This window comes from Canis lupus, chromosome 4 (assembly GCF_011100685.1).
Source record: "Canis lupus familiaris isolate Mischka breed German Shepherd chromosome 4, alternate assembly UU_Cfam_GSD_1.0, whole genome shotgun sequence".
In the NCBI taxonomy this organism is placed as follows: domain Eukaryota; kingdom Metazoa; phylum Chordata; class Mammalia; order Carnivora; family Canidae; genus Canis; species Canis lupus.
The window spans coordinates 84046545-84060402 of NC_049225.1; the positions used below are offsets into that span (position 1 = coordinate 84046545).

Below are 13858 nucleotides of genomic sequence, written 5' to 3' on the forward strand. Positions count from 1 at the left end.
TTTCACATAGAAGTATCCCCTCCTTTGATATATGAGCATTAAAAAAAAAAAAAAAAAACTCTCTTCTGATAAAAGGAATGTTTGACTCCAGAGACTCGTCAGTTTTGGAAAGTCTTTAGAAAGCCACTTTGGCTCCACACAAGTTTAGGAATGAGGGACAAATATAAATCTTTAAACACTATGCCCGAAATCCAATATATGGAATAGAATACACCTCTGGTGATGTCCTTCATGACAAATCCATCTTCTTTAAGGTTCCCGTGTTTCCATAGGGTGCTGACACCTCAGAGTAAGTCTGCTGTTCTTGCTGTTCCAACAACACCGTTGGTGCTGGGCCCAGTGGTCCCAGCTTGGCAGCTCAGTGTGGTTTTTCCTTGTAATTTAGGCTTTGTTTCCTGCCTGGGGGGAGTTGTTACTCTTTCACTTAAGAACCGGACTCTTTCAATCTCCTTACATTGCTCTCGTTGTGATAAAGCACTTTAAAAGCTGACAACCGTGGCCGGAGGCTGGGATCTGCTGGGAGCAGCATCAGGCGCTGGAAATCCTATCTGTTCAACTGTTCCCTAAAGGACCGCTGTGTTAGAGCGTCCGGGAATGGATTTTAGGATTATACAGCCATAGGGTGAGTTAGGAAGCGCACAGGCACACCTGTTCTAATTGAATGATGAATTAAAAAAACAAACCCATGATCTCATCATGTATGTGGGCCACACTGAGCCACGAGGACCTTGTTGATTGTGTCCCTACAATTCACCTGCTACTTAGCAGAAAGCTGTGCAGCGAACAGATCTGTCTTGATCCAAAGCCCCCCCCCCCCTTTTTTTTTTTTCCAAATTCACCTGTTTTATTATGCTTTGACTAAGTATACCGAGGCTGGAAGCGAGCCCTAAATTCGGAGTTGTCAGGTAGGCCTTCCAGGCTGCCCCCCCTCCCCCAGCAGCCCCCGGCTCGCATGCCCGGGTCACGCTGACTGCGAAGAAGCCTGCGCAGCTGGAACCCGCCTCACCTTCCTCTCCGTGTGACACCTGCTCGGGTCACCTGGCCTGCCTAGCACCTTGCAGGGTGGACTCGCTGGGCTGCGGCACGGTTTCTGACTTCTCAGCCACCATCCATCCAATTCTTTTAACACGCTAACCTTGCCAATTTTTGCATTTTCCCCCAGTCTCTGCCTAGAAATTGTCTCCTTTCACATCCTGGTGTATAAACAGGGAGCCCCCCCGCCTCCCCCCAGTCTCCTTACTGAAAAGGAACACAGTTGACCTGAGAGCTTCAGTTCACCACCTTTACAGAAGATCTAAAGGAGCCAGAGTAAGCCGAAGCTGCCCTAATATTGAAATAGCGGTTTAGCTTTGGAAAAAAATAATTTGGAAGCGGCGTCTGTAAGCTCATGTTCCTTCTCATGCTGGGATTTGAAACCCCTGGAGCTTTCAACTATTTATGCATTCACTAACCCGGGGCAGAACAGAGTGGCATCTAAGAGGATAAACCCTGGAATCAGACCGTCCAGATTCAAGCCTGCCTGCCTGCCACGCGCTCATTCGCGGGCCACAGCCACGCCGTTTAAGTATTTCATTTGTGCAATGGGCATAATGACAGCACCTCCTCCACCGAGGTGCAAATGCACCTGCATCTGTAATAGAAATTGTTACTAGGGTTGTTAATAAAGTCTGAAGGGTTTGGGCAGCGGAGAGGATGAGGCTCATGCAGAGGTAGATCATGTAGGTCCTGTTAAGCTCATGTATATCGGATTAAAAATCTTAATTTCAAGACGTGCTCTCTTAGCAACTTTCAAATCTATAATACCCCATTGTCTCCAGTGTGTGGTGAGAAGACTTTATGTTGTTTAATTACAGATGTTTCTACCACACTAGGATATGTGACCTTCTTTAAAAAAAAAAAAAAAAAAAAGCTTTGTACTCTGTAGAATTTATATTAAAACGGCAGGATTTGGAGCATCTGGGTGACTCAGTTAAGCATCTTCCTTCGGCTCAGGTCGTGACCCTGGGGTCCTGGGATCAAGACCTGCTTTGGGCCCCCTGTTCGGTGGAGAGTCTACTTTTCCTTCTGTCTTCCCCCTCATGCATGCTCTCTCTTTATCTCAAATAAATGAAATCTAGGAAAAAAAAAAAAAACACAGGATTCAAGGGGAAAAAATAAGATTATGTGCAAATCCCTAAGACTTGTGAAGTCACCCCTAGCAATCATCATCCTAAGGAAATATCAGCAAAAAGAAACAACTAATAAGTAAATTTCCCCTTCAATATAAAATCTTACTTTAAGGAGAAAAGAGAAAGTAATTTGATGGCAGGAGTAGAAGTAAGATTAAGCTCACTTAGAGAAAGAGGAAGCAGCAGGGGCTGACGTAAAAGTGGAAGAGCACGTCATGCTGACTTAGAATGTGTGTCCAAAAAAATAAAATAAAATAAAATATAAATAAATAAATAAATAAATAAATAAATAAAGATAAATATATAAATAATGTGTGTCCAACCAGAGTCAAAGGAAAGTCAGAGCGTGGTCGTTAGGGAAATTCCACCCCACCCTCCTCGGCTGTGGTTTCAGCCTTATTACGAGATGCTGTGCTTGGCTCTTGTGTCTGGTGATGGGAACCCTTCACGTCCTGAGGCATTAGCTTGGGCAACAGCACACTTCTCATGTAATAATCACGTCCTCCTCTCCTTATGAATCATTTCTAGCCAATCCCCTCACACTATGGACACACGGTCTAGCGTAACAGGAGGATGAGGTACACAGAATAGGATTTCTAGACGATTACTCTAGAGGGGGGGATCAAAACTCAGAATTTGGACACCCGTGACCCCAAAGAGGAAAGGGTGGCTGCAACCAGACTGGGGGCAGTGAGGATGAGAATACACCCAGAGGACCAACATCGAATATTTCTGATATAAAATGAAAAAGACACTTGCTTGATGACATAACCTGCGGTGTCAATGCTTCTCTAAACTCTGAGTCTGTACTTCACGTCCCCGAGAAGTGGAGGAGACACATTTCATTGAACAGGAAAGCAAAAATACAACCTAATCACATCTACTAGCCTAGGTTTGGGAAGTTGGTGTCCCCACCCCCCATTTTTTTCTATTCATGTTGATTGTGGCCCCGACTGTTCTGCATATGCCTGGGCTGGGGTTGAAATGAGTATGGGGGATCCCTGGGTGGCGCAGCGGTTTGGCGCCTGCCTTTGGCCCAGGGCGCGATCCTGGAGACCCGGGATCGAATCCCATGTCGGGCTCCCGGTGCATCGAGCCTGCTTCTCCCTCTGCCTGTGTCTCTGCCTCTCTCTCTCTCTCTCTCTCTCTCTGTGACTATCATAAATAAATAAAAATTTAAAAAAAAGAATAAAAAAAGAAATGAGTATGGAATGAAACATGGGAGAAACGGAAAAGGTTAAGAAATCAGAAAACTTTGGATATTGATGTTAGTTTTTTAAACTTGAGGACAGATGAGGAAACTCTGTGCCCCGTGTCTACACCAGGCTTACTGAAAATAGTTGCAAATATTCTCTGACCTCTTAGCCGTATTGTCACATAGACCTGATACAGTTCATGTTAGATATTGAGTTTTGAATGTTAAGAATAAATCATTTAAGCGGGAACCACAGTTGGTGATTTAAACTCTTGCTTAAATCAGGGCTGTCCAATAACAGAATAGTGCAAACCACAAATGTGAGCTGCATAGAGAATTTTAATTTTCTAGGAAACGCATTAATAAAGAGAAATAGAGAAAGTTAAGTTTAATCTTTTTTTTAGTTTAACCCAATATATCCAAAATATTGTCATGTCAACAAATCATAAATATAAAAATTGAGATATCCTACATTTTTCTATTTTGGTATTAATTCTTCGAGATTCAGTATATATAAGTTAAAAAAAAATCTCAAATTGCCACATTTCAACTGAATAGCCGCATATGGCTAGTGGTTGCCATATGGCACAATAGAAGTCTACATTAACTTTTTATGAACATTATTTTGCCAGAATGAAAAGCTGCAATCAAATATATGCCTACTTATGTTCATGTATGGAACAGTCTTATCCCTTCACACAATAGAAAAACCATCATATCCCATTTTATTTCTTTTGGGGGGAGTGTTCTTATAGAACGCCTTCAAAGTATAGCTACCTTTTGGATATTTCCCATCTCATAAGTTATTTCAGTCATGGTTCCCACATTAAATGATTAAATCTGAATATGTGTGAGGAATGCACTGTGATTTTTGTTACATTGTATGTAACTGGATAAGCATTAAACTGAATCGCAGCTGACAGGTTGACAAGATGCCATGTTTCATAGATGTTTAATTAAACATATATTGATTTTGATGTTAGTTCTCTTGTTTGGGGAGCATTATATATAATTTCTGGCCTCCAACATTTTTGGCTCTTGAAAACCTTCCAATTTTAGGCTGTAGGCATTGAGCCCCGAGTGCCAAATGCATTAAACCATGTTGGCTCGAGCCACATTCCCCCCATGGCTGCTCACACAGTATAGGCTGTTCCTGTTCCTTTAGTTGTCACTGCAATTGTCACCTAAAACTGGCTTTTGCTCACTTATGTTTTGCCATCGGATATTCTGTGTGTTTTTTTTTTTTTTTCTCTCTCTCTTTTTTATTTTTTTCCTTCACAGCCTCGGTAAATTTGCTCTTTTTTATGTATTTGTTTTTTTGAATTATTTTCTGTTTCTGATTCAGGGAGGCAAGGGCTCTGTGTATTTTCTTATCTACTGTCTAATAAAGGATTTTGCAGACACTCAATAAACCCTAGATGAGTGAATGGAAAAAAGAATTGCTTGTTGTAGGGAAGAGGTTAAAGCTCACTTTACCTAATTGCAGAACAGAGGTGTCTATCTGGTAGGCCAAGCTGCCCACCTCATACAGCATAATCCCCACGTATCCAGGGGAGGGAAGCAATTTTTTTTTAAGTTAAAGCTTATAAAGCCTTATAAAACCATCTGACAGTTTATCAGTCATTTATATTTCAGCAATTTCATTGACTTAACATTTAGTAATTTATCTTGTTCTTTCCTGGATGGTCTGATTCTTTCTATTCTCTAACTTTAGGGACTTTTTTTTTCCTTAATTTTTTTTTTTCTTATTCTCTAAACATGTGGTTCTTAAATCTTGGCCTATTTTGCTTCTTCCAGGAGATATTTGGCAACGTCTGGAAAAATTTTTGATTGTCACAATTGGGAATAGGGTAGGATGCCACTGTGATTTATTGAACAGAGGAAAGAAATGTGGCTACAAGTCAAATGCACAAGATAGCTCGCCAGTAACAACGATCTAACCCCAAATATCAAAGGGTGACATCGTGAAACCCTTCTGTCACGTATTTCACATTAAAAATAGCCACCTGTGTTTTATTCTTAAAGTGATTATGAAATTGAAAAAAAAATTGCTTCTATTCATGATATGGACTTTTTGCTTCATTCTAACTAGAGCTTTTTCAAGTCTGTAAAAAACATAGTTTATCCAAGTTTGCAGGGTGAATAGCAGTGATGATGCAATGTCACTTCTCTACTCTCTACTTCTTGAAATGTTGGCAGACACAACGGGGGTTTTGATGACTCTCATCGTGTAGTTCTGTCGATTTAATGTATCTTTGTTAATCTGTTTTATAGGTCCCTGTAGATGGAATGTAATACAGCCGAAGCCTTTTCATCCAAAGGATTAATGCCTGCATTATCATTTCTGCAATAAAACAGAGAGTTAAGTGGTGGAGGCCACAGACACCTCAAAGCTGGATTCCACAATTCGACATTAAGTGCTGGAGTTTTTGTTACTCTGCTGTAGGAAAGCCTTTGCCAATGCTTACAAGGAACTGCTTATCTCTGCTTCTCTGGGTCCTGTTTGATGGAGGCCTCCTAACACCACTCCAGCCGCAGCCACAACAGACTTTAGCCACAGAACCAACAGAAAATGTTATCCATCTGCCCGGGCGGCGATCACATTTCCAACGAGTTAAACGTGGCTGGGTATGGAATCAATTTTTTGTGCTGGAGGAGTACATGGGCTCCGAGCCTCAGTACGTGGGAAAGGTAATGGCGTGTTTCTTTTGACAACCGCTTGATAGCAAGGGGGATTATGCATTGTGTATTGTGTGTGGATGTTTTGCACAGGAGTTGAACAAACCAGTGCCTAGAACACTGGAATTGAAATCCAAGAGACCTGGTTTCTCTTCCTGACTCAGTGGCCTGGGTAAGCTTTGGAATATCCTTTAATCACCCTTTACCTCAATGCTCCCTGGTTATTTCAGGGAGATTAGTATATATTTTGTTTTTTTTTTTTTTTACTTTAACATTCTTTGCTAACTACATAAAGTTAAAATATAAAGTGTCATTAATTAAAAGTGTTTTTACTGCACACTGTTGCTCACGGACATTCTAGAACTGATTACCAATAAGAGACGTAGGAAAAAATCCCCAGGTGTAGCTATTCCGACCTGCTGTTGATACTCTTGAACAACCAGGATGTCTCCCTTCCCCTGCCCCTTAAAAACATGACATACCATTTGAAATGTGGTTTTGAAGTATTTGACCCGGCTTGCTTATACTTTATAAATAATTTATTGGTTATATGTTTTGCAAGCTATTTATGAAGCTATTTATGGCCAAAGTGATACATGTTGGAACCCAAGAACATACACCTCAATCTTCAACATAGCATGTCACTTTTAAATTTTATTGTAAGCTCATAAAAATTTATCTTTTTTTTTTTTTTCACAAAATAATGGATGGCAACTCTTCATTTCAGTACATTCATGCTTTACTGCTATTTTCCTTACATAAAATGTTTGGCCTATGTCTAGAATGGATATATTTTATGAATGCCAGCAAAAAAACTTTTTCCCGAAAAATGAATATTTTATTTTTATTTTGTTAGTTAACCGTTTTTAAATCTTCTAAAAGATTTTGCCATTGATTTAATAGAAACATACATGCTTGAAAACAAGACAGAACATATATGCTTAAAGAGAGTTTAGAATAAATCCAAAGACAGGAATGGAAAAGTATAGCAGGGGGAGTATTAGGAAACTGACCTAGAAGACTGTAAGTATTGCACATTCCAGGCCTCAGAGCTTTCTGGAAGCCTAAGCTAATGAGAAACTTGATGGGTCATGATTCCAGTGGTAGGTCAAAGGAAGCAAATCCATTCAAGATTTAAATAATTTGCACTACATTTTTGGAATTTACTTTTTAGAAATGTATTTAAAGAATATTGAATAATACAGTGGAAAAGGTCTACAAATAGAACCTTTGTTGAAAATAAACACATAGCCAGTGTTTCCCTGAGGCATATGGGGCCTCAGGCAAATATTTTCTATCTCTATATAAAATTTGAGTCATGCCAAGTCAGTCTTTGAGTACCATTCTGGCAGCCCAATTTTTACTGATTTTTGTCAAAAAGATACTATGTCATTAGCTGAGGCAATCTCCTTGACAGACCACCTACTAGGAATCAGAGCCCGGCCAAATGGCCCTGAGATCTATGGTACTGGCTCCGGAGCTCCACAGGGCATCTGATAAGCCCCAAAATCAAGTAGAAAGTCAGAGAATGCCTTCAAGGGGAGAAATGGACACTATGGCCCAAGGAGTTCCGGCACAGCCCATGGCACCTCACCCAGATGGCACTGCTGCCCACAAATAGACTTGGAAAAAAGAGAGGTCTCAGAAAAAATTTGAAGAGAATACTCCAAAACATGGAAGCCCCCCCAATATTACTGTACATTGTTTTTGCTTCTATGATTCCTAAGATTGTGAAATACAATAATCTCTATGGTGAGATGATTTCATGTTCTGGCACACTTGTTTCTTATGAATTAATGAAATATAAGAATCAAGTTTTGAAATCTAAGACAAATGGGTCGGTAGTGTAGCTCTAAAACTTTGCCTCAGGGGTATTAATATTCTCAACTCTGCTTATGATGGAAACTAGACATCCACTGAGGTTCCCGGCAAGTGTATAATGAGAAAGTCTTCTCTCTGGTTTTGATTGAAGCAGATTCATAGCCTTTAGTTGCCTGAATCCAAAGTGAGAAGATTGTTCGTTGAAAAATTAATGAAACCAACTTTTATTCTATCTTACATAGAGTAGCACTTCACCCAGGAGTTGCATATCCAAGTTTTGTTTGATACCCTGGAATCATACCTTTGTAATTGCTACTAGTATAGTATAGAATGGTATAGTATAAAATTCATCCAATTCATTTAAAAGATAAATTAATATTTATGCACCGATTTTAAAGGAGTGTATCTAGGATCTAACTATCATTAAATTAAAACAACATTATTTTCAGTCACACATTTGTAGCGTGTGATGAAAACCTGTGGCTTTCTCACAATGTATGTTCCTAATGCAAATGAAACAATAGTAGCCGTGGTTTCCTTTCCACATGGAAACTATTTAAAGTTTAATTAAGTTTGTCTTGATGAGTCTAGTTGTGGGAATAGTAATATGATAACATCGGGAGCAATTCAAGCCATTACACGTATGTGTGTAAACATATATAAATATATTTATGCTTCTGCTCTTTTTAGAAGGTCATTGAGACAGTTCGCAGAAAAGTAAAATATTATAAATAATATAGATCTCAAGGCTAAGGAAGAAGGCAAATGCAAAAGTGCCAAGTATAGTGGTCATAGTGGATCAGTAAAATAACACTGAACTACTATAATTGAGCTGCAAATTTCATTTTATGTTTTTTTTTTTTTTTTTTTTTTTTGCAGCACCAGCATCTCTGGGAAACATTAATTTGTACAGTTCCTATTACAGAAAGTTCCACTTATTGGGAAGAAAAATCTATGTCCCTAGCTTCTAATCTAAAAGAATTTATACATGTGGAAATTTATAGTCAGGATCCTGAATGGCTTAGTGGATGTTAGCATCAACAATGGTTACATTTAAAAAGAGCTGATGTTAATGTTGACACTCTTTCAAGAAAGACCACACTGTGGTATTGCTTAAGATGAATATGACTGGACTTTACATACAAAGAAATCACAAAGGTGTCCAGAGGTAAAGCCAATGATTTTCTCAAATAGACATTTTGGATTTACTACAATACCTGGAAAAGTGTAAGACACTATATTGCATAGTAACACAGAAATTAATCTGATCAGCAAAAACTAACTCAGATGCTATCAAACGCTCAAAGTTCCCAATGAAAACAAAACAAAAACAAAACAAAACAAAAAACCGTATTATTTAAGACACACACAATGTATACTACACATACTCGTAGAGTAAGCTGGATGCTTACACCAACATATATAACTGTGTGCCTATGCCTTTGCCTTTGAGTATGTTATATCATCTCCTCAAAGCTGTGTATCAAGAAAACGGTGCCCAATTATCAGCAAAGAATAATTTAGGAAATTGAATTGTCATTTCAGATGATCTTCGCGAGCAGTAATTCTTAAATTTAAATTATTTAAAACGGCAAAAAGATTAAAAGTGGAAACATATATAAACTCGAATTCTGGAGGTATCTGTTTATTCAACATCTCTTTTTGCTGAGAATGCATTACAATTTGAGAAAGCATTAAAGCTGGTAGGGATCAATCTAATGAGAAAGGTCCCTAGGTTACATTTATAATTGGTAAGCTTTATTACTGAGTGCTTACTTTGGGCACTGTTTTAATTGTTTTGCATACATACAATGAAGTAATCCTCAAAAGCAAAATGGAGAATTCTGGTTGCCCCATTTCACCCATCAGAAAACTGAGATACAGAAAAGTCAGGTAACTGTCCCAGGGCCCAATAGGCAGGGAATGTTGAAACTAGGATTTTAAGACAAGTAGCTTAGCCCCATTGCACCAGAAAATACCACAGTTCATTATCTTATGAGGGCATTGAGAGCTAACGATAATTTTGATACTGTTGAAAGCACTGTAATGGAAATCCTATTAGGGATGGTGCAGACAAAGGCAAGTCTATGACTATGTCCAGAAGATAGAGGAGTTTAAGGAAGCCTTCACAGATGAGGGAGCACCTGAGATGTGTCTTAAAGGATGACTCCATTTCTTCAGAAGAGAGAGTCTGAGGGAAAGTTTTGTAAGCACTGAGGCTTGAAGATTCAAGGTGAGGCTTAGATAACCATATTTCAATATCGTCAGAGAAGGTGAAGCCAACCATTTAGGGTAGGTAAAGAGAGAAGGTATTAGAGAGGCTCAATTTTGATACCAAGATCAGTATTATTTTATTTATTTATTTATTTATTTATTTATTTATTTATTTATGTATTTATTTATTTATAAATTGAGGTAGAGTCGATATATAACATTATATTCATTTCAGGTGTACAATATAATGATTCAATATTTGCATTGAAGCTGGATGCTTCATCTTTGACTTGCAAGATGATCACCACAGTGAGTCGAGTTAACAGCTGTCACCATGCATCATTTCAACTTTTTTTTTCTTTTGGTTAGGACTTTTAAGATTTACTCACTTGGCAACTTTCAAATATTCAGTAGGGTACTATTAGCGATAGCCCAATTTGTATATCACAGTACTCTTTGTTCTTAAAGGTGTTGTGATCCACAAAAATGTCTTGGTGGGGGATTTACATGGACAGAATAGCCGTTGTAGAATGAGCACTCAGAGTGCCACTTACAAGACTCTCTGGAGGTGGAGGGACAGCCTTGAAGACAAGCACATACCAGAGAAGGTTACAGTAGGCTTGTCTAGGAAGCAATGAAGAGAAGGGGATATTAGAGTTGAAAGTTTGAAAAGAAGGCAGATTATAAAAGATTTCAAGATATGTCCTTCATGGGGATATAAAGGATGAGACAAAACATTGATGGATAATTGCATGTAGAGAATGAAAAAACAGGAGTGAAATAAGTGACTGAGATTTCTGACGCTCTTTCACTCGTATCTGGTATAGGTCTGGGGCTAGAGTAAGAAACAAAATGATCACTGATAGACATTACGTACCCATAGTTACTTTAGTTTTATTTTATCTTTTAAGGTTTATTTGAGAGAGAGAGAGAGAGCGCGCAAGAAGAGGGGGAGAGGGAGAAGGAGAGAGAAAGAGAGAAAATTCTCAGGCAGACTCACTGCTGAGCAGGGAGCTGGACACATGGGGCTCTGGGTCCTGAGATCATGACCGGAGCCAAAATCAAGAGTTGGCCACTTAATCGACTGAGCCACCCAGGCGCCTCGCCAAGGTACTTAGACGTATCCAGGTGAAGTATCTCATAGATATTTAGACATGTTAATCTAGAGTTCACAAAAGAAGCCTATGGTAGAGATACAGGTAGAAGAGTAATTGGTAATACAGGTGGTAGTAAAAAAATCACATAAATGGGTAACCCTCTAGGAAAAAATACAGAGAAGGTATGTGAACCCTGGCTTCTAACTGAAAGGCAAGCAAAGAAGAATTAGGTGGATCTATTTAATAAGAAGCAAAGCACAAATATTAAATAGTGTGATGGAAAACAAACTAAAGAATAAAGTTTTGGGGAGTAAGAAATGGCAAACAGATGTTGAAATGCACAGGTCTAATTAAGTACTGACTGAAAAAGTCTCTACTGGTTTTGTCAGTGAGCCCGAGGTGACCTTTGTCAACATGGTTTCAATGATTTTCTCTAGACCTTAAAGAAAGAAGAAAGGATTGCATACAGCCAATAGATTCCAAAAGTATGGTCGAAAGAGTGTGATCTATGCCCTCTTCATATGCCTGGTGCGATCTGATTGGCATTCTATTAGTTGGGGGTCTCCAGATAAACAAGGCCAACAGCAGATGTGCGTGTACATGCATGTGCCTGTGTAGATATGGGAGAGGCAGAGAGCGAGAGATGCTTATTTTTAAGAAATTGCCCCCCTCCCCCCCATGATAGTGGAGATTCAAGTCCAAAATCTGCAGGGTAGGCCCCCAAGCAATAGAATTTCCTTTCTTTTCTTCTTTTTGTAACTACATGCAGAATATAGTTTTGCATTAGTAAAATAAAGAATAATAAGAAAAAAGTAAGAAGAGATAGCATGACAGTTTATTAAAATAGATCTAATTGTATGGCAAAAATAATTTGTCCATCCAGAATTTCTTCTAAACTAGCATAAATAAATAAATAAATAAATAATAAACTAACACAATATTAAATATATATATAATATATATTTTATAAATTAACTTTAGTTGACTATATATATAGTTAATATAAATATATAGATATTTTATTTGCTTCTAGCATATATATATTTATATGTATATATAAATATATATATATGCATGCTAACATGATACTAGGATGATATTTTGATGGCTGTATATAACCCTCTCCGCCCAATAAAAATATAAATTATAGTGTAAAGTTATAGTAACACACTTAAAACACATTTTCATGACTCAACATTTATCTATCACCTATCTATCTATCTATCTATCTATCTATCTATCTATCTATCATCTATCTATCTATCTATCATCATCTATTACCTATCTATCTGGCTCATGAGTCATGTAACTGCTGCTGCTGCTTCTTTTTCTTGTTTTTCTTCTTTTTTTGTCCTGTAGCTTTTTGAGAAGCCTATAACGTAGTTTTCATGGTGCAGTTCACTCCTAAAATTTGAGCTTTTTTTTTTTTTTTTAAGGTTTCATTTATTTATTCATGAGAGACACAGAGATTGAGGCAGAGACATAAGCAGAGGGAGAAGCAGGTTCCCTGCAGGGAGTCCGATGCAGGACTCGATCCCAGGACCCCGGGATCACGACCTGAGCCAAAGGCAGACGCCTAACCGCTGAGCCACCCAGGTGTCCCTAAAATGTGAGCTTTTGATATCAGAGTAATTCTTGTTCATTTGAGAGTCACTGTTCATAATACCAACACAATCTTTTTTTTTTTTTCCCAACGCAATCTTTAAACAAAATGAAAAGCATCCTCTTGACTTCTGCCTCACTTACATACCTGAGAACCTTACAGTATATTCAAGTACTCGAAATCAAGGTCTCATTTCTAATCCATTCTGCTGTCAAATGGCTTACCCTTGATGCTAATCAAAGCATCATTAGCTACCTGCTTTTTCTGTAGCAAATAAACCAGAAGGAGCCATTCTCACTCTCCTTTAAAGCCTTTTTGGGTAAACTTGATATTTTGTTCCACGTATTGGCCCTTGAACATATCCCTCGTTTTATAGTTTCTCTCAAACAAGGAAGCTGCGTTTGAAGGAGTCCTCTTGGACACGACTAGATAGCAACACATTAGAAGGAAAATTGACACAGGATCTGAACAAATAAATAACACGATATACTAAAGTTCTTATCAATCAGTTAACACCCATGGTGTGTCAGTTCTCTCTCCTTTACAATTTATTTTATTGCTTCTAGCATCCTAGTTGCTTCATAATAGCTGTGCCATGAAGGTTTAATTTGTTTACTTGAGTCGAATTGGCAGGACCTTGAATGAAATCCAACGATCTCTAAATCAACATATGAATCCCTACAGACAGTATTTCAAAAACAGCATGGACAGCATGAAGATTGGAGGCTCCCTTTTATTCTTTCCTACTTCTCCTCTCGTCTCCCAGCTGTTTTTCCACCCTACCTCTAATTCCCTTTCCATCCTTCTGTGTCTCCTAACCAATACTTTGTACTGTCTGTGGATGTTGCTTGACTACAGGTACTTAAAAGCCAGGATAAAGAGTTAGGAGACTTTTATTCCAATTCCAGATCTTAGAATAATGATCCACATGAAACTACTTAAGCACACGTGTGTCCATTCACCTGACGAATGATATAGGGGGACATCACATACTCAGATTGGAATTTCATCAGACATATCTTAGATGCATTTATCACAAACTTTGCAATACAGTTCGTTGTGCATGCATGTGTGTATATAT

The 13858-nt window shown here is 38.4% G+C and overlaps 1 protein-coding gene across 3 annotated transcripts in view; it reads left to right on the forward strand.

Moving 5' to 3' along the window:
* Positions 1–13858, forward strand: part of CDH12 (cadherin 12) — a 1036190-nt gene that overhangs the window by 782914 nt on the left and 239418 nt on the right. For all 3 annotated transcript variants that reach the window (XM_038535417.1, XM_038535416.1, XM_038535418.1), the window contains one exon: positions 5638–6054. In XM_038535417.1, the coding sequence (XP_038391345.1) occupies positions 5824–6054 (231 nt within the window). In that variant the 5' untranslated portion in view covers positions 5638–5823. The remainder of the gene's footprint in view (positions 1–5637; positions 6055–13858) is intronic.